The following is a 27,190-nucleotide window of genomic DNA, read 5'->3' on the forward strand; positions in this document are numbered from 1 at the left end:
ATATTCTTAGTTTATTGCTATACATTTATTGTTGTAAGATTGCACGTATGTTGTATTTTTTATATTAATGACTTATGATAATATTAATAACTATAGTCTTTTGCGTGAAAACACGTAAACGTTTTCGTCAAAACACGTGAACTATAATCTTTTTATAAAAACACGTGAGCTGAAGTCGAACCAGGCATCGCAAGGTTTAGGGGCGACGTATTTGACCACTTCGCCACACAAGCTTCGCTGCAAACAATTGATTTTTTATTGTACGTAATTCCTTTTTCAGCAATTCCACGAACAAAAAAAAATCAAGACTCACACGTTCACCACCACCAAGAAAATTCGAGCTTACTCACCTATGTAATTAAAAGTATTAACAAACAAAAAAAAACAAACGTTTTCGGTTGTACGGTGCTCTTTTTCTCTTTCAGTACAGCCACTTCTCACAACGTCAACGACAGCCATGATAGCTAACATCTTTCGATTTTGTAAACTAAGCGCAACTTTTCTGTTTTAAAGAATTAAAATATTTGTTCTTAGTATTGAAGAATGAAGAAAAACGACAATCTGGACAAATCACACATTGAATTAGTTGATCGAGCAACCTCTATTAGCTCTAAATTCCAATTCATGTAGATTGAACTAGGATCATTTTCTACTTATATACGGTGTTGAGGTGTTGATATTTATTTGCAGCAAGTCACATTCTTTATAAGCTTCCTCTGTCTCCTTCCATCTTCCTGTGTTTGTTTAAAAGAAACTTTCAATTCATCAACGACTGTTCTTAACTTCTCTTTTGTCCATTTTTACAGTTATACTTCTATTGTAGCTTTTTCTTTGTTAGTTAATTAATTTTTTCATCCATTTCTTTTCTTCAAAACCAAGTTCAACTGTTTTCTGTTTGAATTTCTTTATACTTCGTTCTTGGGGTTCCTGCGACCCGTGGGAAGGGCAAATAGCAAAAGTGAGAGAATGGTTACAGCAAATAAGAATGGACTAAGCTACCCCTCATTAGAAAATTTAGGAGCTCAAGTCCCCTAGCCGCTTCATACACCTATGACTAAGACTAACACTATCACTTAGACCAACAGCAACATTAAGACATTTTTAATGTGAAATGAGTGAAAACATTATCATAAAACTAAAACTATAGTACTAAACTAACAACATCACCAAGACAAAGACGAGGACGAACACTTGTTAGCATTAAGAATAATACTAACACTAAGTCCAACACTGTGTACATTGTTTGGTCAACACCAGCAGTAAGTCTAACATCAGCACTAAGATTAAAATCACCACTAATTAAGACATGCAATAATTAGTACTAAGACCAAGCACTATGACTATTTAAAACTATCAATCAGATCACCACTGGATCGTTAACACTAAGACAACCGGCACTGTAAGACAAGCTCAAACACTATGAGTACCAGCAGAAATTATATAGCTACTAACTATAAAACTAACAAAAGCACTAAGACAACACCAAGAGTAAGATTAACAAAAGCAATTGCACTAACACTAAAACTAATACTATCACGAGACTGACGGCAGCACTGAGTCTAAAACAGGAACTAAGACTTTTTCATCATTGAAATCTTAAACAACGTTTCATCATCAACCGTCCTGTTTTGTTGGTGATGCGATATTTCCATTATCTAATATGTTATATGAGCAGATCTCTTTGATTGCAAATTTATCTATTTATCTTATCTACTAAAAGTACACGACTCAAAGGAAGTACGGACGTTCAAAACAAGTTTGTTTGAAAGTTTTAAAATAGCACTGCTGCTAAATTTTATTTGTGAAGAAAATCTCATATTAAAATAATTCTGCGACATTACCCTTATCATTCGCAAACATCTTGATAGTTCCTCGTGATCATATCAAGTCGTTCGCAGTCAGAAAGTCTTTCATGATCTTTTTTGCTTCATCACCTTTATAATCCCTCACAATCACCTGCCGACCGTCATCCGCCCCTCGGATCATTGCGGACAAAACTGAAAACACATCAATGGCATAGTTTGTTATGAGCGGGAAATCAATTTTAAAGAAAACAATTCAGGACAACCTCTTCCACATTCTGGTCGAAAGAGACACAAAATCTTCTTTCCTTTTTCAATAGCTCGACCAATTTCATATCCAACACCCAAAGACGGTTGTGTTACTTCAGCAATAAGAGCTATGAACAATATAAGTAGCTGATAAAGTATAAAGTTGAGCCTGTATCAAGTGTCCACCACAGGTTGACCAAACGGTCTTGTAAAAAAACACCATAAGGTTTTTAAGGGCGCTACTCTACTAGCTGATTCATTTTTGCAAAAACATTACAGACATTTTGATTCGAAATATGGATGCTAAAAAATCTGAAAACGAAATAAATTACACCATACAAACTAGAGAAACACTTCGAGTTATCATGCATACAAAGACGGCTGGGAATCAAAAGTCGACGAGGAATGTTTATCTATTGGTCAGTGAGCTAGACAACAAAAGATGAAAACACTGTTTAAATTGTACGAAAAAAACGAGTTGCAAATGGGGGATTGCAAAAGGATACCGTGTCTCAAGTTTATGTACTTGGACAGTGGACATAAACTTGATATTATGGCTGACAAGTTCTTGAAACGGCAGACAATTTCTTGTTAAGGAATTACGAGTAAAGGAAAGCGTGTCTACAGTCTTTACAGAAGTGATTATGGCTTGAGGTCCGCACGAATACCAATTTCTCGGATAAATATGTATTTGCTTTAATGGCAGATAGGAAATTTAAAGATGAAAGAAATTAATTTGCTGCATGCAGTGTAATACGTCCATGCGAACAGAAAATCCTGTTGGCACTTTCTTAATTAAACGAACGATTTAAATTACTTAAAGAAACTAAATCTGGAACCTTGCAAAAGATGATGGCGTTTGCTTAATAAGCTTAAAAAGCCATCATAACGGAAAAGTTTGTTATTAAAGTCACAGTTTCTTTGAAAAAAACTCGTAAAATGATATCGGACTTTCTAAAACTGTTGAGTCACATCACTTTTCACTAGAGAAAGTGACGTCACATGGCATAATAAGAATTTAAACCAATAAGAATAGTTTCTTACGTGTTCATCAACCGCACTGAGTTCCAGTCGTTGTAAAGTGCTTCTGGAATAAAAATTCGACAAAGATATTTCATTCAAAAGCTGACAGGAAACCAAAAGATCTTTATAAATTCGTAGCGACTCATTATGTAATGTGACGTCACTTCATCTGTCATCGCAAAACTTCAATATCTAGCGAATGCAAAGAGATATGACTAAACTGTTTTAGAAAGTCCACTGTCATTTACGAGTTCTTTTTCTATGAAACTATAGTTCTAATAGCAAATTTTTCACTATACTGGTTCATGAGTATTTATATTACGAGATTTTTGCCAGTGTGCCACGTGACTGCTCGACGGAGGGTAGGGTGACTGCTGACCGATTACAACATGACCGAGGACGGGCTTTATGGGCAAACCACCGTCGTCCGTCAGCAAGTACACAGCTCCTGGGCTCCGAACAACACCGTGTATGGGTCACCGTTTTAAAATCAACGAATACGTAATACCGAAAGATTATCATACCGTCGCTTTGGTCGAGCCACGACAAATCTCGGTCGTGAATAAACTTGTCGGTTAACTCAACTTCACCTATAAAACAAAATGACTGTAAGTCGTTAAGAAATTCAGACACGAATAGATATTTGCGGTGAACATAAGGATGCGACAAATCACCGGCTTATCTCAAATTTCATACCCGAAGACGTTGAATAACTTGATCCGATATGCTCAGTGAATACATGACCGAAGGTTTGCAAGTACTTAATCAAGTCTTTATATAACTCCACGTCTCCTAGACCGCCACGAATGCTTCCAGCAAAGTAAAACTTCGGTTCTTTTTCCATAAGCTTACTGGAAATTCGCAGATTTCTATGACTGTATTTGTAACAAAATCTATTCACCGTAAGTGACCGAAATAATAAAACGTTCCGACACATAACGACAACATTCAAAATTCTGCATTATTTGTACACGAAACACGCGTGATAACACAAGGAGCATTAATTTCATTGAAATTTGACGTCATCGAAAGAGCAAATATGGCTGAGGTGTTTCACGTACAGGCGTATCAAAAAGATCTCTTTTGAAAAGCAAAACTTTAAACGTAACAAGTTCTTTATATTTCTATCGTGTACATTATAATTATATGCTAACTCTTCCGCTTTGGTAGGGCGATAAAACTAATGTTTTGTGAGTTTTTGAGGTGAATCATGTGACTACTTAATTCTATACTAGCTCCGATTTTTGTAGTCATTCATTGTATTTGAGGAGGCCTTGTTGAAAAGCAAAGTAATTTTGAAAACTCAAAACCGACTGCATGTAAAGAAGACATTTTAAATTCATAGACCATTGGGGAGTGATGGTTTAGAAAAATGTGGAAAACTTAACCTGACTACTATCATCAAACGATATACAAGTTTGCAGAATGCATGCCTACAACATACTTGATTTACGAACCAATGCGCGCCGCATACTCGGAGCAATCCATTTTTTCATATAAACTTTGCTATGTTCGCGATCGACCTCGCGAGTTCTTTATGAAAAAATACTAAATACTAAAAATACTAAACGTAATGAACAAAACGTGGCGAGGAGTGGTGTTGTGTGGAGAGGATTGATGTTGTTGTGTTGCAATGAACAAATGTCATCGGAGATAAAGTAATGTTGTGGGGTGAAGAATTGATCTTGTGGAGCTATTGGCAAATTAATATTCTCAAGTTACAATGATGTTGTGGGGTGAGGACTGTGGAGGAAATTTTGCCAAGAGTTCTCCTTATATTTCAATTCAAATGAGCCAACAAACTCAGTATCACATTGAAAATCGCATTTTCTATTTCTAAGTTGAAACCATCACTCTATTTGACATCACCTTGTTTTCTCAAACATTTTAAAAGAAAAATTACTTCTTCACGTCTACCTCTTCCCAAGGAATTAAATTTTGCTTCAAAGTTTCTATAGCTACTTTTCATGTAAGTCTCTGAAACACAGAAGATGTCTACCTTTCTCTTTTGCCCTAAGTCCCTCTTTCTCTTCTCATTTCGACTTTACTTATTTCATCTCCATTTATTGGACCACACGATAGTGCAAAAAATGACAAGATGCGTGGATGTTTATTGACAACACTACCGATGATTTTTAACACAACTTACAAAATATATTAAACTCATGCATGTAAGAAATGTTATTCTCAACACACGACCAAAGGAAGCCCAACATAATCATCCATTTGCAATGGGTAATTCACAAGTTATCGCATCTCGAGTAACTTGAATTTTTAATTGTGTATTTCTTCAGGAAATGATATCTTTGTACATTTTGTAGAAAGAAACAATTCATGATTATGTAGCGACTTCGTTTTATTGTTCTGTAATTTAGCTTGTGATTTATATATCAAATTAACTCTTTCCTTACCACCATATTTTTCCCTTGACTTTCAGTCAGCGTCTTGATCGGGATTCAGACGTTCCGACGGCAAGAAAGGGGTCAAATAGCACAAAACTTGCAGCTAGCAGCATCTGTAAGGGGATGCAGCCCTCTTCAGGGATATACCTGAATTGCGTGGGTTGAGAGTAACGAGACTTGGAGTTAGCAAGGCTATTGGAGGGAGAGCATGGTACGTACGGTATCGCATCGTGTTATACTAATAATTAATACACGTTTAATATGCGGTTCGATCTACAAAATAGTACAATCTACTAATTACAAGTCGTCGATATATATGATTGAAGTGTTTATACTTTTAAGAATGACAAGGCCATTTTTTTAAATACGTCATTTTAGGGGTGCTAAACTCAGGAAGCTCTACCCAGTCTCCATTCCACAGACATTCTACATGAGAAAGACGCTGTAACACAAAATGACGTAATTTGGCCAGGTAGGAAAAGCAATTTCTTTATGCATATATGTTATCCATGAAGTAAAAAATGTCATTCTTAAAAATATACTTTAAAGTTTATTACCAATGAGTATTATGGTATTTCACCTAACGATACTTAATTGTTACATTAATTTCAGTTGAAATGTTGAAGATTTATATTGTCTTTCTTTGATGATTTTTCTCACTTCCCCTCCACGGTATAGTGTGAGTGAAGTAACGACGACTCAGGAAGACCATCACCTTTCTTCACCACCATAAACTCCCTCCAGTTACACACTGGGATAAATAGCTGCTACTGTGAAATCTTGCCCACCTTAACTTTAGTCCTACTTAAATTGGGCATGTATATTTACGTATCATCTCATGAAATCAAATTAACAAATATTTACATAAGTTGAAACAATGCAATCAAATAAATAAAAACTAGGATAAATGCTATTTGCAACATAATTTTACTTACAAACCATACTCATAGATACATCTTAGTTACTTTTGCCGACATATGAGTGTGCTACCCACCAATATCAACGGAAACATTTGCCAATGTACATTATCAACAACACAACTTGTGAAGAAACCAACAAAGGAACAGAGGGCATTGTAAACCTGCCAGAACTGCAAACGGTTGATTCCTATATAAGATACACAAGAAAAGGCATTGCACAAATGCATGCGGCTAAAAGATCTACTTGAAAAATCTTTCCACTTATATATATATAAACGTATGTCCTTCAGTTGCTTTAATCTAATTTCGTCCGTCCTCATGTCTGTATACTTTATGATTGTTTGTGTTTTTTTTTTATTCTTTCGTGTTTCTATTTATCCCACGTCATACCATCTTATCCAATATTTATTAACACGTTTTCATCCCACCATGTAATTTTAATATTATGTAAATGGCTATTATATATATATATATATCCCTCTATACTTGTAATTCAATATTGTCTGATGATGTCTTGAGAGTCAAGACGAAACGTTACACTTTTAAATAAATATTTCTTTTTATGCATTAAATGGCTCTTTTAAAAGCTGGGCTTTGATATTTATATTTAAAGTTCGCTTTCCGCCCGGTATATCCCTGGTCACAATTATGTATATATGTGATAAAATGAACACAACTTCCATCTAAGATCCCTACACTGCACGCATCAAACTTTTAATAAGATGTGAATTTTTGCAAGGATCGTTTTACGAAAAGGAATATCGTTGCTACCAACCAAACCAGGATAAGCCCCCTTTTCCGGCTTTCAAGATTTATTCGAAAATGGATTTGATGCTAGTTTAGGTGTTGTACAAAATGGAGAAAAAAACTAATTTAATTACATTTTCTTCTGGTGTGCATCGGCCAAAGTTCTCGCCAGCCACGCGAAAGGAATCTAAATCTTCACAAGACATGGCGTAATTATGTAAGCGATAGTTAAGGATAAAGAAATGACACCCATCAACAATTAAAGATAGACAACTAATTTGATGGCACTTGCTTTGGACTGGGGGAGAAGAGGGGCGGGAGCACGGGGAGAGGTGGGGTCATGCGAAATGTGGGAGAAGGTGTGCATTCCTTGAAAAACATCAGAAAAACAAGTCCGCAGGCTCACAAAAACAAAACAATGCTCAAGACAACTTCAACCAAAAAAATCTTAGCTGGAATCGCTGTACAATTCTTAACCCAAACTCTCTTCTTTAACAAACTTAAGGCTCTTTACGATTCTATACATTCATTTCATAAATCCATAGAATGAATAAGATATTTCATCTTGTCGGGGGCCGTTCATTTGCAATGCTTCTATTTTTTGTCGAGCACGCCCACGGTGCTCGTGGTCATCGTAAAACCGCCACTGGTGTCAGCCTAACTGAATATCACAGAAGTTTAAAAAACCTTAGGTAAAGACGTGAAAAGAAAAAGGATATTTATGTTGCTCGCAGCTTTACTTCCAAGACAAATTTTACTTCCATTAACGATGAGTAACAGTAAGTTGGTGTTGCCAACAGAGCTCCAAGTGTAGTTTCTGTACAGTAATAAAACGTGAAAAAGCCTGGTTACATAATAAATTTTAAATCAAAAAAATTCATTCGTGTTTTCGAATCGCTTTGGCGTAGCAAAAATGAGAAAGTTCATGACTCCTACAGTTAAATTTTGGTGTAGTTTTACAAATGTTATTTCCATTGGCCGATTATTCCAAAAAATCTTAATTCCACAGACTTGTCACTATGACATTAAAGAGGGTTGATGTATTGCTTCATATGAAAACATGGCAAATTTCACCCAGAATACCGAAACAGCCACATATACAATCGTATACTGAGGCTTAAAAATTGCCATATCTAATAGTGAGCTTCCATTTCCAAAATGACAACATTCACAAATTTCGACATGTAGTGGAAAAGCTTGAGAAAAGAGTCCGGTGTTACTGGGATAAAATTGCTGAAAAACGTCTTGAAGCTAGTGATGTTTACCATCCTCGATGAGAAAAGACGCCAGAAAATCAAACATATCTCTATATTCCATATGTTTCTGCGGGATAATATAGAAAGTACTCATCGATTTGTATCGCTCAGAAATAACAAAAATGCAAAACAAGCATTTTGGATCATCGCACTCAAAGTTTATATTTGTGAATTGTCATCCTTGAATTTACGCTCGTATTCACAATACAGCACCAAAAAAGACAAGTTGAAGCAAATGAAAAATACACCAAGCGTTACGAGTAGTTGCAAGAAAAATATTTTGATCTATAAGTTGTACTGCACCTGACACGGCCATTGCCACCAATCCCATCGCCTAGACAAGAGAAATCAACGAACCAGACAGAAATCTTGATTAAAAAATGCATTAGATATGCATATGATCATGACTACGAAAGTGCTTCAATCTTAAGGCCGGCACCCCATGATAACGGAGATGGCTGACAAGGCCTGTTTGGCCGTTATGTGTTTTGTGCTTTGCCTGCTTGATGTCGCAGACGAAGTTCATGCATGTACTAAACGACGCAAACAAATTGAGGAGTCGGTTTAATGAAGTCCCCCTCTGATAGGGGGACAACAGGAACAAAACTATGCAGATTCGGGCAGGTCTCGGTTTATTTGTAACAAAAAATCATTTAACTCATACCTTTAATTTCCTGTGCAGCATCACGATAGTACAAAGGTATGTTTTTGAAACAGGATGTTCTTTCTTGGTTGTTTACAGCTTTCACTATCAATTATACACATAACCACATGAACACAGAAAATTTGATGATTACGGTTACAACATGTCATCATTTAGAAGGGTTATTTTGATCTCCCATACAACAATAAAAACTTTGGACTCTTGCTATATTACATTGACATTCACATACCTTGGTTTTGATAAGTGAAAATCGAATAAAGACTGTACTGTATCATGCTCCTACACAAAAAAAATTGGGAATTGGCTACGGAAATAATGAGTTTGGATTGTTCAGAACAGATACAGTAACCTTTCTGAATCTTGGTCTCGTTTTATACCTTCGACCAAACTCTGTTTTAAACTTTCTTAAATTTCTGTGTAACAATTTTTTCGAAAAATGGTTCCCACAGGGACTTCGGTTTAAGTTAATTAATTTTTGAATTATCAACTGATATAGCCAGCATATAGACTGACGAATGCAAAACAGTAACTGCCATACTTGAATCCTTAAGAGAGTGCGTTTTTATACAGCTCCGACGGGATTTATAAAATATGCTGGAATCAAAAACAGTTTTGAAAGCATCATGTATCATGTCGAAAATATATCAAATCTACACGTAAATTTCGACAATTTTACAATCAGTTTCCCGCCTGACACTTTATTGGCTCCGTTGCCAATGAGAATCCGTTTCCCGCCTGAGTACTTCATTGCCAACAATATTGATAAATTTTACAATCAATAGAAAAATACTTACAGCGCAACTGTTTGAATCCACCATTTAGCGTAGTTCACCAATGAAAAAAGAGGCTAAAATGAAATAAGATGGAAACCACGTTGGTAAATGTAACCGATGGCATATCTGGAAAATGAAACAACTACACAGGATTGTTAACATTCATAATTTATAATCGGATGAAAATATATGCAATGAACGATCTTTACAATTATGCAACACTTTAGCACAATACAGCATTACATACATAAATGCAGTTAATTGTGGTAAAAATTTATGGCAGAAACTAGTTGTTGTCGTGGATGCAAAATATTCTCGATTCCCGCGTCTTTTCAACTCGTAAATTCATAATCTAATACATGTGTTCCGCTAAAACATAGCCTCTGAATCTAAAGGATCACGTACAGGATACATGGTAATATTTAACACGTACAACATACAACATGTGTTATTTATGTACTGACGTATAACAGCACTGCCATTATTGGCAAATTACATCTGAAATTTTTTGCTCATCAACCAAATTAAAACTCTTTGAGTCTTCATCTCGTCATCTACAAGGAAGTCTGAACCTGGTCATCTAAAAGAAAGTCTAAACCTCTATACCTCATTATCAAGGCCTCTTCACCTACTGGGGAATCTACACCTCATGATCTACACGGGAATCTAAAGCTCATCATCTACAAGAGAATCTGCATCTCACCATCTATAAACGATAGTCTACACCTCACCATCAACTCAAGCGTCTGCACTTCACCATCATGCATCCCTGGGATGTATCAAAAGTGGGAACCAACGTTCACTTACATCTAAAAGTCGAACAGAACCGCTTGGTGTGCTTTCGCTTTTAGTACATAACGCTTGAACATCAGTAAAATTGTATCTATATAACACAAATCGAGAAGCAATGTAATGTTTAACTATTAAGACATCGTTTAGGTCAAAGAATGACATGCATAAAGAAATAGCGACTTCGTTGCTGCTGTATTCTGTCTGAAATTTGATATAAGTTCCACATAAACAAACGATATTTTGTTGTTAAAATTAATTTTATTGCTGAGTTCATAAAACGTGATGGCAATGACTGCAAAAATTGGTCGTGAGTTTTGGAATCATCTGGCTTATCAAATTCGATTTTTGTTGCCCAAATTATCAAACTAGAAGTATAAATACTTCTAACGTTGGAGGGATCAAGAGAAGTATCCTTTCAAGGTTTCTCGATGTGTCAAAAAACCTCTGATTTTGTTGGCGGAAATGCGTTTTCGGCAACCAAACTTAAATCACACCCATAATACGCGCCACTTTTTTTGACACAATTGACGCTTAGAACCTTATACCCCGAAAACACCCCAAATAACATAGGCCATGGAAGAGACTTCATACATATATTCTTACTTTTCATAAACATGAAAATTTATCAAATCATTCATGATTTCTCCTTTAATTTGGCCCTTGCAGTCATCTGCCGTCTACAGAAAAAAAGCGAGAATTTCAATATTGAACAATATACGCAAGAAATAAATAAATTGTTGACAAAGGTGAACGTCACCTCGTTGTTACTTGAAGCCACAACAAAACCATTCTCGTCAAGCAAATAACACTGATAATCCTGAAAAACAGGAATAGTATGACAGAGATAAAACCATTGATGCAATCTATTGAACAGAGAGAACACCTTGATGTCACGTGTTTCCGGCAAAAAGGAGCTTATGATATTTCAGACCGTACAGAGAGACCCTAACCTAACCATACAGAGTGTTTGCATGTGACGTCAAAACGATCATGTTGGTTGGTTGTTACACGAAGTGCCGTGGCTCAACAGAGCATGATTAACATAAATTCTTTTCATTGTATAAGATTTTCTTCCAACAAGACGACAGGTAAAAACACCCTATAGCTAAGCCTAAGTGTACCTTTCCAAGCCCAGGAATTTAGTACAAGGCATAACGATACAAGCAAGAAATAACTGTTTAAAAAATATAATAATTTTCAACTTCACATACCCCGTCGGCTTCTTCACACTAATAAAATAAACGAAAAACATTAATTAACCACTTTGTTTCGTATAAAAAATTATCTTGATTGAAAGACGTTAGTCCCATCTGACTGCTGTCCTATCTCATTACTGCATGAACGACCCAATTTCTTTCCAGTTCAAACACTGTTTTATCCAAATAAATGTCTAATCCAAACGCTTTGCTAACCAATTCCACTAGCTTTAAGACGTTTTCCATCGCAAGACTAACGTATCGAAACGTATCATAAATTCTCATCAAGATACAAGTTTTAGAGATTTATTGCTAACGAACGCCACCAATTCTTACAAGTGCCATGAATAATTTCAATGATTACGAGGTACATGGAGGGCACAAAAATAATTACATTTTTCTTTGAACTCTATTACCGTGTAGTACAACAAGTGACAAAGTTTCACTTTCAGTTACTAACATCAAAAGATATGCTTACAAAAAGCACGAAGCAAAGCTCCATTTTGATGAATTCGGCTAATTTTGGACATTTGCATCGATTTCTACTCATTTACAGCAATAAAATAATGTCAAAGAAATAATTCTGAAACTTGGCTGTTAAAAATGATGGTAGTTCGAGTCGGATATTTGCGAAACAAAAAATATTTCATGGCTTGCAAATGCAAAGGTGTCCGCCACTTGGACGTGAGCATTGAGCAAGTTAAATAACATCTCTCGCTAAACGAGATGTTCAGATTATTTGGTTTGTATGCAGAACCTTGCTATGAACAAAGTTACACGTTTCCAAGGCACCCTTAGCAGAACGTTCCCATGTTAAAGCTTTAGAAATATCTATCTATACATGCTTACCCTTTTGTTTACCAAATTATCCAATGAAGACGAAGTTACTTTCATTCCAGCCACTGTGAAAAGAATAGATCCATTTTTATTACAGTTCTTCATGAAAAAAAATAACAATCTATCAGGGAAAATAATTCCCTACGGCTTGCATGTGGTATGCTATTTCATCGATAGAACAGCTTTTCAATTCATTTTGTACCCTCTGGAAGATTTCTTCAAACAATATATTTTTTCTTTTCAAGACAAAACTTTAAAAATAGTAACTGCTTATTTTATTTCTATTTCTAAAATTTCGAAAACAGTAAAAAAAAAGTTCTAAAGTTTCATAGACGAGATCGATGATGTGACGCAATAACGTTGACAAAAAATCGTTTGCAGGCTCCGTTGACAAAAAAGGGAAAAAGCAAACAATCCAAAATAGTTGGCAACTGTCCTTTCATTTTGCTTTTCTTATATCACGAACTTTTCATCATAATTATTAATCAAAACATTTTCTACAAGCAATTTCTCGAAAATAACATTTGTACTCATTTATATCGACATTTAAGGACATTTCACTTCGTAGCAAATTACCTCCCCAAAGCACCTTTTCATTGTCCGAAGCTTTGCCAACAACAGCTTTGCTTATAGTCACTAGAAGAAGAGAAACGGAAAATAAAATAAAACACTTTATCAACATTTAGCAAGTGCATGCATTTGCCCTCTTGGGTAACACGTGTTAACGCTATAATATCACATGGCAAGGGTCACGCTTGAAAAATTTTTTGGCAGTCCATTAGTTTAGTCACTATGGTAAAATCCATTAAACCAAATTTTACAAAAAAAGTTAGCAAATTTTTGAATACAACAACACAACGCGTGCACTGATTGGTCAATAGCTGAGTTTGCATTAGCCAGTGAAAAGATGGGAAACCAACTTGAGCTCGATAAATTAAATCAAACGAAGAGAATTTGCACCTGAACACACGTTAAATGTTAAACATTTGTTTTGAATTTATCTGTTTCTCGGGCATTATCATTATTTTACTAAAGAAATAAAGGTGTTTTTCGGGTTTGCACTGGCTCATGCCATCCTCGGAGACGTTTGTTAGAACTCTTGATCAAGTGAAAAGCAAAAAGCCTGTGCAGCTGAGGAGACTAAACTTTTAACACTAAACGATTTACGATGTAAGTTAGAAAACCAAGCCATTGTAACATATATGTGCAACAACTACGAAACAAAACGAAACTCAACAGAGAAACTTTTTTTGTGAATTTGAGGCTCAGAACCATTTTCAACGTTTGACTGCCTGAATGAAAAAGCTATTTTCAAAAGTTATTTATGACGTCATATCGAGGATTGTATGATACCAAGAAATCGGTTGTACTGGATATTCACACAATAAGATACCTCAAAAGGGTGTAATGGAATGACGCAGCTACGCTTTCCACGAGCCCATACATATAAAATACAATGTTTTCTAAAAAGCGCGTTCCTCGTATGACGTCAGATCTAGCCTATCGCTCCATTTTTTTTAAGTTTCACTCAAGGTCAACCAAAAAATTACCGAAACGGAGCTCCATAAAATCTGCGAAGTTCAAATTTAAAAGATATATTGCAAACGTGTTTAAAAACTACCGAAGTATCTAAATAGCCCAATTAAAAGACATGAAAAGATCACTTTAATGCACAATGCCACAAGTGACAAGCCTATTTGTTATTCGTGACATTTGGATTAAAAAATGTAAAAGACGCGTCGTCAAAAATTACCTTCATTTTTCCGATAAGAAAATATTAATCGCGGGCTCATCCACGTATCGGCAGCTCGTTCGAAATACTCTTGTTTAATCGAAGAACCGTCGAATGTTTCCATCGTACTGAAATGCAACAACGCAAGGGAAAATAAAGACATTTTAATCTCAATTTTAGAGGTAACGCAAACGTGTATACTATAAAAACCAAGGAAAATCAACATGGCAGCTTTTTCGACAAAGCAATTGGAAAATTAAGGATTTTAGTAAGATGAATTCACCCCTCAATAGGATGAGAATAAGAGTACATATTTTCATCTTGTCTTGAAGAAAAATATAAAATTTGTGTTCTTACAATGTGCTCCCAAACTAAACTATTTTCAAGAAGAACGGGAACCAGGAATCTCGACCGCAATGAAAGGTAATTTAGACAAATGCAAAAACCTTTCAAAAGTAACATGCTTGGAAAAATCTGCATGCAAGGACGTTTCGAATTCGGTAGGAACGATAAGATCCATAACTTACTTGGAGTAGGTTACACCCGAGATTGAGCCAAAAAATGTAGAGATGCTGCTCAGTTCACAATTAAAAAGAAAGAAATATGACAAAATAAATAGCTGATTGCTACTTTTATAGAATTGATTGTTCTAATTATAGCTAACATACTTAATAATAAGCAATTATTGGATGTGGTTGTGCATGATATCAAGAATTATTCAGACCGAGGTCAATGTAAGCCGAAGCGAAGCTGAGGCGGATAACATAGACTGAGGTCCGAATAATTCTTGATATCATGCGAAATACGAATTCAATATTTGTTTTATTATTCACCTCAAAAAAAACTAACTGAAATATTATTAAAACTGATAAATGTAAAACATTTTCAAACCTTCGCTACTTTGTCGCTGAAACAAAACGGTTTTTTCAAGTTCTTTTCGTTTAAATATGCTGTAAATAAGTTCAAAACAAGCTTCGTCCCTTTTTTATTGTTTTCCACTTATTTTTTGCTCAAAAGCTTTTGCTTATCGTTCTTAGAAACTGTGGTGAACATAGGTTGTTTTGATTTTTTTCAAAACCGGCTTTTAATGGCGTCCATATATGTAGAAACTATTGTCTGTAGGTGTGACGTCAGATATCAAGAATTATCTGAAAGGTAGTTGACCAATCACAGCCAAGAATGCTCACATAGTGAATAATAATTCTCGCTATCTGTAGGTATGACGTCATATCTACAAATAACAGTTTCTACAATTATGGACGCCATTAAATACTGGTTTTGAAAAACATCAAATAATAGCAATGTTTTCCACAGTTTCTAAAAACGATGAGCGAAAGCTTTTGAGCAAAAAGGTGGCGGAAAACACTAAAAAAGCGACGAAGCTGGTTTTGAACATATTTACAGCATATTTGAACGAGGACAAGGACAATAATTGTTTTATATGATACATATAAAATCTTATTCATATAACACACGTGATACAAAGACTTCGTCACGTGATAAAGTGATTCATGCACCCGATGCCAGTTTCTAATGCAATTTATGATAACTCATCCAAAGGAGGAAAATGTCACATGACATGGGAGGGTTGGAAAAGTTCCTTTTGTGAACTTCCAAGTGAAAACAACAAAAAACGGCACCTTGATTTTCTTGGTTTCCATCCATTCAGATGAACAACATCGTGGTGAACTAGATGGGCAAGTTTTGCTTCAGGGATGTCTTTCAAACCTCAAAACAAAAATAAGCACGTGGATGATTAAGAGTAAGAGTTACTGCTATTGTCCTAGTAGTAGGATTAACAGAGCACTGGGGAAGAGGGGGGGGGAGGGAGCTGGCTAGGTACAGAGACCGCTAACACTTTTCCTGCCATAATTACATTTTCAAATTGGTCTCCGGGCCCTACTTGCACTCAACTTTGGCGACACCCCCTCCCGCCATCAATATAAAACTATGTTCCAGGATCGTTATTTTTTTCAATATATAAAATGTAATTGAGCCCGGTCAGTTAAAACACACGATGGAATAAAGAGTTGATGAAATTCAAATTGCTTACATTGCTTCAATTCGCTCGAATTTTTGTATTCGAAGGAAACCTCAGTGCAGTTGAACCTAGTGAATAAAACTGCAATTAAAGATAGAAATTTTTCCGCTAATATATGAAAATCAAACAAGTTCCTTCGCATTTTCCCAATTCTATTCGGGTTGGGCGTGCAGCATTTAAAGGATTTGACGATAAAATTTACGATTCTAAATCTAAGTGCTCAGTGCATTTTTTAAATTATAAGCTTCACAAAAAAAAACAATAAACACAACAAGCTTCACACATTGCGAAGTTTTCAGAGCAAGAAATTGATCAACAGAGTATTGATAACAAAGTAAAGTAACCAACCATTTTTGGGGAACAGAAACCTTGATGCCATTGTTTTCAAGTGTGTCAAATTTGACATTGGAAGCTATGTTAGATAATCAATGCAGAAAGTACTGATTAACAATCGAATTTCACGTATAGAATGCAAAAAAAAAACCCGTAAGTTTGTAAGGCTAACCATTATTTGAGTACTTGATGACGTTGGATCCATAATCAGTAAGTGCAATGCCAACGCTAACAAAAAGAAGAGCGCAATGATAACACTGAATATCGTATCATATAGAAGACCATCTTTTGCGATTTTTGTAAAAGAACTGGAGACAACTTCAAAATGGCTACACTGGCTATGAGGCCAATCAATGCCATATAGTACTTACACAAAAACAACAAAAGATGACCTTTCGTATGTTAGTATTCTGTGCTAATAGCAACCTATAGAAAATTTTGCAAACCAGAGCATGTTTCAAAACCTGAAAGTAGTTTTCCCACTCGAGTGGCGTAGTCGGCAGCCAGCAGGTTTCAGTCCTACTACGTATAAATTTCAGAGCATTATCCTAATTTATTTATATAGAAATATACTGTTTTGGCAAAGAGTGAAAAGAGAAAAATTTGCATTGCTAGAGCAAGATTGGCGGGCTCGCTTCGTCATTATAAAGGAATGAGTGGACTCGTCCTGAATTATTATCTAAACATTCATCAGTAAAATAAATATGTTTTTGTCCATTTGCATTCATATGTTCTACGTTGCTTACATCAATTCAAATTTCACTTGAAGACATTGGAAATGTATTTATGAAGTAATGGTACAGCAGTGAAGAAATTAATGTATAAAGCAGAGTGCAGATGATGTAGCCTTTTAACTGGAAATGAAAATCAAACTTTCGATAGCAATAAAAGTAGACCTCGTATTTTTCATATTTCATTGATATTATTTGAATGTAGGTTAGGCATGTGTTGGCAAACGTACGCGTCAAGTGAACGTTTTTCCGAGCTAAATACGGATGGGAAAATGGGAGAAGCTTTCTGCTAGTAATAAAACCTAAATTTGCTCTGAGATTTACGCGATGAAATCTCTCCATTTTAACAGCGGTTTGAATTCTTAAACAAAATATGCTGCAAATAATACCGTCGAACATTAAAGTATCAAAAGCTATTCTGGCCGACGAGGAATGCTCATGGAGCGGTATTTGATATGTACAAAACAGACATAATAATAAAATGTAAAATGATGAGAACAAAATAGGAAATAATGGAACGTATTACAACACATCATGTAATAACCATTAATCGATAATTTACAATCCTATATCATAAAAATCTGAGGGGTGGACGTAGCTACCCCTGTTCTACATCATAGATGGAAGTACTGATGGTAACAAAGTGTACACAAACCTAAAAGGTGTATTTTCCAAACGACGATAAGAGTAAGAAAGATTTCTTTTCACAACTCGAAACTATAGAAAAGAAGGAAAAATCACGTCTCGCATACAATTTGTTGCGACAAAATTGCTAATATCGACCACGCGTTCAATAAACAAATCCCATTTACCCAATTAAGAAATATCAGAGAGCTCACAAGTACCATCACAAAAAGAAATTTTATAAATAGAAATTGATGTATTTTATTTCACTGCGTAACATTTGCATTTTTCAAATCTATTTGAAAGTCAAAAGTTGAAGATCAGTTTCACTGAACTGAAAGGGATATATACATTTATAGAATAATATAAAATAATTAGTCTTATTTTTTTTGGAAGGGGTTATTTGCACGACAGCAACGGATGTGACTAAGGGCACGACAGCCACGTATCTAAATTGCCTGATTCACCTTGATTGTCAAAAAATTTTGCGGACTGCTAGCCCCAGCTACTCGTTTATAAATTCTAACTTTTACGTTGATTTTCAAGGGTCTTGAAACATGACGACATGGTCGTGTGTGACAATGGCGATCAAAATACCTGATTATACTTGGCGAGTACACGAAATTCTTTAAACTCGTGTACATTAAGATCCCTGGTTTGCCCTAGGATCATTTCCATGGTTATCTACAGTAATGAAAGTTAAGAATAGTTAGGTCTACGACAGGAGGAACGTAAAGTCGGCATGCGACAAGATTCCTTTCTTTAGAGGAGCTGTGGCAAACAAGATTATCGCTTACTTAAAAAACGTTTGTTGGGGAAATGTCGACTCAACTACGCACGTACTCATCTTATCTGCGCACTTTTGAACTTGAAACCACAGCCGATATTTTTAAAGTTGACAGCAGACAACATGCATGGCGTGCGAGTGTTAAAGCGCACGAAACTGTACCTGCTCTGTTTTACTTTCATCCTTGAAATGATGCAATAATTCGCGTAGGAAAACATCGGGAGGTTGTTTTAAAACTTGGCCTTCCTAAAAATATAAACCGTGTATTTAGTGACCATGCTGAAAGTTATGTTTATCACGCCAAGCTTCGTGAAAGTTAAGCTCATCTATTTTAGAAAAATTCACATACATACAGTGAAAAAGTGAAAATATAACTAGGCTAATATCTGCCACCTTTTATTAAACATAAAACACTCTTACTGGGCTCTGTAGAAAGGATGTCCAGGTGGCAAATTTGCTTTTCGTGCTAAAGATGGTTCATGAAAGCTCGTAGAGTGGCTTGCTATTTTTTTTGGTGCTCAAGCCACCTCATTGCCGCCACGTTGGATGATCTTAACAAAGGATTTTCCTCATTTCCGATGCAAACGTCATCCAACATGGCGAACATTTCATTCGTCTCTCACTCCCCGGGGAATGGTTGCATAAGACCTAATGATGATTTTATGAAGAAATTTTTACGTTAAATGCTGTGACTGTATACTACTGCCATGATTTACTCGCTCGGAAAAATTCCACAAAAATACAAAAGGAAATTCATACTTCTTTCTTCAAAAATGGATGAAAGAAAACCAAGCCATTGTTTGTAATGGAGAACGCATATCCACCAGCTCCCAACTGCAAACGAAAATATGAACGCGGTAAAATTTTCTCTGATAAACCAAGTTAAAAATTGAAAAGAAAAATCCTTGCAAGCCTCGATCTCATATCGTGTGATAATGAGATACTACTAAAATTATCATTCATCTAAGCATCTTTTAGCAGCAAAGGCTCGTGTGGTAATGAGATACTACTAAAATTATCATTTATCTAAGCATCCTTTAGCAGCAAAGGCTCGTGTGGTAATGAGATACTACTAAAATTATAATTCATCTAAGCATTCTTTAGCAGCAAAGGCTTGTGTGGTAATGAGATACTACCAAAATTATCATTCATTTAAGCATCTTTTAGCAGCAAAGGCAGTGAATTCATGGCGCTTACGTGATGTTCTGGAAAGAACGACAAAATTTCTTCCAAGGTGAAGTCCGATCCGATAACACCAAGATGTTTCTACACGGTATATGGATAAATATAGGAATAGTTAAGGCAGGGGAATGGATACACCATGTTTTTGTGGTGATAGTGCTCAAATCAAGACTAGATTTCAGTGGCAACTTGTTACCGTAGAATGCCAGACTTTAGTTTGTTAGATTTTGTACACTTTAATAAGAATGGGAGATTTTTGGAAGAGAACGTGCTCTGTTACTCCTAATCCGAACAATAATCCAAACTGGTGCAGACCTAAATATCCCTCCCATAAATCGATCCCTTGGTTAAAGTATTGAGTGAATTTGCACATTATTAAATCACGACCTCAAAAAGCATGGAAAAATAGTTCATTCAATACCACAGTTTTTCAATCTGGGATTGGCATGTCTTACATTGTTGATATAATTAGCACTATAGAATGATTTTATAAGTGTCTGCGGGTGCTGCTGTGTAGTTGAGATTTGGTTTTGCTGGCTGTTTGGTGGGTGTCACCGTGCAATGGAAGACGCTTTTTTTTACTAAAGTGGATCCTTCCTGAGCCCCCTCTAGCTAAGGCTCGCAGGGGTGTGAAACCATGTTCATGAGGTTTCAACATGTGGCCAGGGGAAATTATGCCGCGAGCAAAGATTTCGTGTTTGCTATATCATATAGTTTTATGGATGGCCAATAGCAAGTAATGATAAGCAAAAAATTTCTTTTTTCTCCAACAATTACCTTAGTTGTGTTATCAAAAATGGGAACTACAACGGAAGTTAACAATCCGAGACCCTAAAAAACAACAACAAGAAAAACATTCTGACCTCATAAAAGAAAATGTTTGTATGTAAAAGCATTATGTCATATTCAATAACCCAATAAGGGGAATAAATGATGACGTGATCATGCAAAACCTTGAGAGTTGAAACATAATATTTCGGTAGCATGCATTCTCTAGTGATCCGGGGTTCGTACAATGCTCATATAATGAAATTCGAGCAACTTCAAAAATTTTCCAGAGCATATTTTGAAAGATTTAAGGTCGAGGAGGGCACTGAATTGCACACAAAGCACAACTAAAGTGAGAAATCATTAAAAAAATAATCAAAATTAAAACAAAGGAACTTTTCCAATGAGTCACGAGAAAATGGTGTGTTTTCGTATGGCTTGAAAGCTGCCATGATAGTAGGTTACTTTAAAGACCTGACATTAACCCTTAAGCGCACGAGTTATTATTTTACATGAATTTGATTCGGTTTCGTTGTCGCCCAATGAATTGGACATTGTGCAATGATACAATTTCAACTCCAATTTTGAAAAGAAACTACTGAAAAGATAGTTTTCAAAAATTCGATCAAAAAAATTTATCTAAGCACTTTCAAGCGCATCTTAATAAATTCAAGTACATTTACGGCCTTGAATTTTCGATTCAAATTAAAGGACATTTAAGGACATTAAAGGACATTTCAAGTTTTGTTCGAACCCTGTATGATCACGTGAATGGAGAAATCTCATAATACAGTTTTATAAAGAAGCCACTTGGTCATAGAGGCAATCAAATCAAACTCATCTTGTAGTGGAAACTGAGTGTAATGTCTCACCAAGGCATCTACATATACAGGTGTCCACGCTGGCTTGTGATTTCTTGAACGGCTCAGAACTGAGACATACTTCTAATTATAGAAAGCAAAATGAAATTAGACTTGTTTTAGCTGATGGCAGAAAAAAGATCAACAAAGCAGATCAACCTTGGTATATACGTGTTAAATATTAAAAAGTCAAAGTTGCCTACATCTACATGAACCCTTTTAGCAGAAATCCATTCACAAAGGTAGACTTACAAAGTGTGCATCGCCTCAAAGTTACTATTTCAATGTGCTACATAATTTTCAGGGTGACTTCACACAATAAACGTTTTTTGATTACAATGACTGCAGTTACAATGAATTTTTGCTTCCTTGCATCACTTGAGACAGATAACAGTTTTGGCAAGCAAACAACTATGAGTTATGCAATCTTCAAAGTATCAAAGAGCACAAGTACGCAATCTCGTCTTGCCTCCACCGTAAAATATCTTTAAATACACATACCACAATAGTTTGACGAACATCACTTAATGTTTCAATGCGGTAAAAAAATCCTGAAAGACAGAAGAAACTGAATGTAACATTAATCGAAAATTGCACTTTTTGTTCTTTTCAGACATCAATTGAAAAAAGATTGGTGACAAAGATAAAATATTCACTATGTAAGTAAGTGTAGAAATGATGACAAAGAAAAAGTATTCACCATGTAAGTGTAGGAATGTTGACAAAGAAAAAATATTCACCATGTAAGTAAGTGTAGGAATGGTGGCAAAGAAAAAGTATTCACCATGTAAGTAAGTATAGGAATGGCGACAAAGATAAAATCTTCACCATGTAAGTAAGTATTCAACATGTAAGGAATGTTGACAAAGAAAAAATATTCACCATGTAAGTAAGTGTAGGAATGATGACAAAGAAAAAGTATTCACCATGTAAGTAAGTATAGGAATGGTGACAAAGAAAAAATATTCACCATGTAAGTAAGTGTAGGAATGGTGGCAAAGAAAAAGTATTCACCATGTAAGTAAGTATAGGAATGGTGACAAAGAAAAATATTCAGGAATGGTGGCAAAGAAAAAGTATTCACCATGGAAAAGAAAAAGTATTCACCATGTAAGTAAGTGTAGGAATGGCGACAAAGATAAAATATTCACCATGTAAGTAAGTGTAGAAATGATGACAAAGAAAAAGTATTCAACATGTAAGTAAGTGTAGGAATGGTGACAAAGAAAAAGTATTCACCATGTAAGTAAGTATAGGAATGGTGACAAAGAAAAAATATTCACCATGTAAGTAAGTGTAGAAATGGCAACAAAGAAAAAATATTTCCTATGTAAGTAAGTGTAGGGATGGTGACAAAGATAGAGGTGTCCAAAATGTAAGTGGATAGCGATGCACTTAATGACAATTTTATTTATCTGACTCAAGTGATGTGGTGTTCGTTAATTATTTGAATGCTTCAATTCTCTAAACTTGTTTCCATGTTGCGAAAGCTTGACAACCTCGATGAAATTACATAAAGAGAGAAGACACATGGGCAACCATGACATCCTTGGAATGTTTACCTTTGTTTTTACATGCAATCCAACGTACGGCCTTTGAAGGGCTCCCTTTATCACGACCTACCAAATAAGTGAACACTCGAATCTGAAACAAACAAAATTCCAATGTTAAAGACCTGAATTTATAAAAAGGAGTCGACAGTGCTATAAAACCTCACTTGGAGTCATTAGTGCATTGACTATTAGGCGAAGTATTCTTAAGCTTTCTAGAGGCTCGTCGATGGTATCTCGACATAATTCGTGTTGCGGGAAAATGGATTTCGTATTATCTACGGTTTAAATGCGCGATGCTAAAAACTCTTAAAACAGCTGGTTTCCTAGTTCCCCTGATCATGTCAGTATAGCTTTCAAAATTTCGTTTCAACTTTAAACTTTTCCCTATCGTTTCCACTAGCGCATAGTGCGCTACAAACACAAGCCAAAAAACAGAAAAGCATCGGAACGCAACGAACGCTAACGTCGTCATAAGTCTGAACTTGGTGGGGATTGATATCACTTAAAGGCCCACAACCTTACATTTGCTTACAGGCCACGTAATTAGCAATCCTCCACTCCTAGGAGTAACGATTCGAAAATTATAATGATTTTTCGCTCTCGGAGCTGTACAAAGAGTTTCTGCAACAATTTTTTTCGGTCAGTGCAACTATATAGAGGTGGCCTATGGAGATTTACAGACTTGAACAAAGGACTCGTATATTGCTGACAGCGGTATGGCTAAACTGGCTATTTACTTTTTTTTCTCTGTTGTTTTTATCGAAAACATCTTCAGCTACGGTGTCTCCTTCCACTCCATCAGTAAAGAACGCAATTATTTGAGAGCAATTCGACGTTTTGTTCTTGTTGGAGTTTCGCGCTTTCTGTAATGAGAACAAAAGTAAGTTTGAACACCTTTTTGAGCATTATCGCTGATACTACTTCAAAAATAGCCCTGTTTTCCTAGTCTTTTCACACAAAAACCGACAACTGAAAGCGATTTGGGACTTATAACGCTTCAGGTATTATTTGCATGTTCAGTTAACACGCAAAATAACACAACTACAATCATTAAAGTTGAGAATACAGTTCTGATGCAAATACATTGACTGTAGGTGTATTTCATGCTAACATTGGCCTAAAAAAGGTCGCGTTCGTACTTGTCACGAACCATGATGAAACAATTTATACGTAACAGTAGTGGACGGTGTGGACGACTTTTCAACCACAATTTCTCGTTTAATGTCCCAATCCACCTTTCCAACAATAAACACACGAGTCAAAAATGCGACATAATAATACAAAATTCGGGCAATCAAATGGTCGGACATAGTATTGTATATGTAGAATAGTGGCAATAAAATAAAAAGATGATGCTCTTGGGGTATTTGTAAATCATATTTTAGAAATCCAGAACGACTAATTATAAAAGTAGAAGGTGCAAGTTTCCGTCAAATCAAAGGAAAGCTTGGATATGACATGCAATATGCAGTTACAAAGTTATAGACAAAATAAAAACATTTCTAACGTTATCGCGGATATTACGAACGGCGTAACAAAGTGTTGATGAGTTTGATGCATTTGTCAAAGCAAGCTTAAGAAGACAAAGAGCATGCTAAAAATATATGATTGAAAATTTGCTCAGCTCATTTACAAATACAAATTTCAGAGCTCGCTCTGTCACAAATTATTTGAGAATTAATTTGAGCATGCGTAGTCAACTCCATCAACTCTCTAAGTTCATGGTCATCGCAACGAGCAAATGGATGTACTAGTAACGACTATGGTGTAAATAGCTCCCTCAGTCACAAATTTTAAGATAAATCATTTGGGCATGCGCAGTCAGCTTGAGCAATCCCAGTCAGCTTGAGCTTGCGCAGTCGACTTTACCAGCTGCACAAGTTCATGGCCATGGCAACGGGAAAATGCATTTAGTAGCACCGATTTAAGTAAATAGCATGTTTTGAACAATTTAATTGGGAAATCATCTGCGCATGCATTCGAGCATGCGCAGTCCACTCCACTAATTGTTCATGGTCATGGAAACGACTAACTAGATACACTTGCACTACTTTGGTGGCAATTAGCTCACTTCGTCGCAAATTATCAAAGAAATTATCTGGGCATGCGTGGTAATGATGTCAATCACACCACAACTTTCGTACGCCTTTGTGTAATATATATAATAACTGAATACTTCATATAGTAGATGTCAATTAGCAGTGGAAGCTGGATGCGGTTAGATATGCGATGGCTTAGGAGCCCAGACTTCGGTCGCGACCGCACTCTCCCTGCGTACCCCGAGCAAAGCCTATTGCAGGCAATCTCGGGGTCTGATGGGCGGAAGCTTGCTACGTATTGGCATCCCCAAGTAGGGTAGCGTGGAGGGACCGAAATCTCCTACCTGAAACGTTAACATGCAGCGTTAACATGCATGCTTATAAAGGTATCGGGAAGCATGGGCCGAAAACGGGGTTTTTTGCTTTCGAATTTATCTTTTTGTTTACAAGAGTTCTCATGAAAGAAACTAGAACATCCAAGTATACTGCAAAGGTTGAAACAACTTCTTCCTTTTAGACTTATGATTTAAACCAACTCTAAGCATGGTTATACGTTTTTTACTGGTCACCTTTTACAATTTAACTTTCTCAGAACTCTCTCATGATGAACGAGAGCCTCCTTATACAATATAACTTTCTCATCATGAACGAAAGCATCCATGTGCCTCATGGAAAAAAGGGATTATATACTTTTTTAAAATAGTTTCTACAAAGATAACATTTAAAAAGCCAAGCAATTTGTATCGTCTAAATTGAACCTCTCTTTCAACCCTTATGTTATGTTATAAAATTTTGATTCATTTTGGATAGAAAATTTCTTTTTACATTACAATGTTTTCATGATTCAATTTAGAAAATAACTTCACTTTTCGCGTAATAACAGTTCAAAAATTTGTATGGCTTGCTTTTTTGCGCTGTTTGCAGCTGGAATCCGTCCTGGATATTCTAAGTCACGCCGTAAAGGCCAGTAACAATCCTTACAAAAAAGTCATTAGCGCGACAACATGCCAATATTCAAGCTTTCCTTCGATCGTTATGCTTTTTTCTAACACAAAATGGTTAATATTTGCTGTTATGCCTTCTGCCTGAATAAATAATCGTTCTGAATAACTGGTATTAGATTCACAAATGCCCAGAACTCAAAAGCATCTCCTAACCATTAAATTGCCACTATTCTACATATACAATACCATGTCCGACCATTCGATTATCCGAATTTTGTAATTTTATCTCGTATTTTTGACACGTGTGTCTACCGTCGGAAAAGTGGATTGAGACATGGCAAATTCGTTTCATGCCATCAAAGATAGACAGAAGCGTTTCCATACCTGCAGTGCTTCGAAAGCTAGTCTGAAACCTTTTTTGACCTCAGCAATATCTTTCGCAGAAAGTGTTTCAATTGCATTCTTTAGCATCTGAAATGTTTGATGCATTCTTCGTTAGTACTTTGCCGTTGAAATGAATTATGGGGAGTATAGTTTGAACTACTTGAGGCGGGAATCGAAAAATCATGGGATGAGAAGCTAAATTGATTTAGATGTTGAGACGAAAAATGAGCACAAATTCACTTGTGGTAAAATTGCTTTGGAAATATGTACAAACCTTAATTTAAGAACCTTCACATATTTCTTAATAAATTCTATTTAAATGTTGTTCGGTTTTTTTTAAAACGAGCACAAACAATTCACATCAACGTGTAATTCAAGCTTTAAAAGAGAGGAAGCCAAACACTACTATCTATGACATGCTAGTGGAAACATGAGCTTATTTTCCCTTCACTTGCTCTCTCCCGAAGTAGCAATTGCGCTTGCATTTTGCTTTCATTTCAAAAGCCAGTTTTCGCTATTAACAGCCGGGTTATTGCGGGCAAATTCCATGC

General features: G+C 35.8%; 2 protein-coding genes across 4 annotated transcripts in view; both read right to left on the reverse strand.

The window, feature by feature from the left end:
* Nucleotides 1-582: 582 nt before the first annotated feature.
* Nucleotides 583-4,028, reverse strand: LOC124447005 (2'-deoxynucleoside 5'-phosphate N-hydrolase 1-like). Of its 2 annotated transcripts, XM_046997904.1 has the most exons (5): nt 3,771-4,028; nt 3,599-3,664; nt 2,069-2,179; nt 1,842-1,997; nt 583-927 (listed from the first exon to the last, which is right to left on the reverse strand). In XM_046997904.1, the coding sequence occupies exons 1-4, from the start codon at nt 4,009-4,011 to the stop codon at nt 1,879-1,881; spliced, it is 537 nt and encodes a 178-aa protein (XP_046853860.1). In that variant the 5' UTR covers nt 4,012-4,028; the 3' UTR covers nt 583-927; nt 1,842-1,878. The 2 variants fall into 2 exon arrangements, with proteins under 2 accessions (XP_046853860.1, XP_046853859.1); XM_046997903.1 differs by lacking the exon at nt 583-927 and having other exon boundaries at nt 1,758-1,997.
* A 1,137-nt stretch (nt 4,029-5,165) lies between these two features.
* The window catches only part of LOC124446033 (voltage-dependent calcium channel subunit alpha-2/delta-3-like), a 28,951-nt gene continuing 6,926 nt past the window's right edge, over nt 5,166-27,190 (reverse strand). Inside the window, exons 13-43 of one of the 2 annotated variants that reach the window (XM_046996824.1) lie at nt 26,640-26,726; nt 24,010-24,135; nt 23,282-23,363; nt 22,221-22,270; nt 21,732-21,803; nt 20,869-20,922; nt 20,107-20,175; nt 19,669-19,743; nt 19,072-19,155; nt 18,720-18,806; nt 18,154-18,215; nt 16,940-16,995; nt 16,783-16,846; nt 16,447-16,502; nt 16,034-16,121; nt 14,921-14,977; nt 14,415-14,521; nt 13,238-13,297; nt 12,674-12,726; nt 11,840-11,857; nt 11,386-11,445; nt 11,232-11,305; nt 10,644-10,719; nt 9,858-9,910; nt 9,293-9,342; nt 9,064-9,147; nt 8,703-8,733; nt 7,863-7,960; nt 7,278-7,360; nt 6,471-6,583; nt 5,166-5,589 (exon numbers count right to left, since the gene is read on the reverse strand). In XM_046996824.1, coding sequence (XP_046852780.1) covers nt 6,476-6,583; nt 7,278-7,360; nt 7,863-7,960; nt 8,703-8,733; nt 9,064-9,147; nt 9,293-9,342; nt 9,858-9,910; nt 10,644-10,719; nt 11,232-11,305; nt 11,386-11,445; nt 11,840-11,857; nt 12,674-12,726; nt 13,238-13,297; nt 14,415-14,521; nt 14,921-14,977; nt 16,034-16,121; nt 16,447-16,502; nt 16,783-16,846; nt 16,940-16,995; nt 18,154-18,215; nt 18,720-18,806; nt 19,072-19,155; nt 19,669-19,743; nt 20,107-20,175; nt 20,869-20,922; nt 21,732-21,803; nt 22,221-22,270; nt 23,282-23,363; nt 24,010-24,135; nt 26,640-26,726 — 2,124 coding nt within the window. In that variant the 3' untranslated portion in view covers nt 5,166-5,589; nt 6,471-6,475. Of the gene's footprint in view, nt 5,590-5,709; nt 6,584-7,277; nt 7,361-7,862; nt 7,961-8,702; nt 8,734-9,063; nt 9,148-9,292; nt 9,343-9,857; nt 9,911-10,643; nt 10,720-11,231; nt 11,306-11,385; nt 11,446-11,839; nt 11,858-12,673; nt 12,727-13,237; nt 13,298-14,414; nt 14,522-14,920; nt 14,978-16,033; nt 16,122-16,446; nt 16,503-16,782; nt 16,847-16,939; nt 16,996-18,153; nt 18,216-18,719; nt 18,807-19,071; nt 19,156-19,668; nt 19,744-20,106; nt 20,176-20,868; nt 20,923-21,731; nt 21,804-22,220; nt 22,271-23,281; nt 23,364-24,009; nt 24,136-26,639; nt 26,727-27,190 lie in introns of those variants that run through there. The other variant, XM_046996825.1, reaches the window with a different exon arrangement.

This window comes from Xenia sp. Carnegie-2017, unplaced genomic scaffold (assembly GCF_021976095.1).
Source record: "Xenia sp. Carnegie-2017 unplaced genomic scaffold, XeniaSp_v1 HiC_scaffold_22, whole genome shotgun sequence".
NCBI classification, from domain to species: Eukaryota; Metazoa; Cnidaria; class Anthozoa; order Malacalcyonacea; family Xeniidae; genus Xenia; species Xenia sp. Carnegie-2017.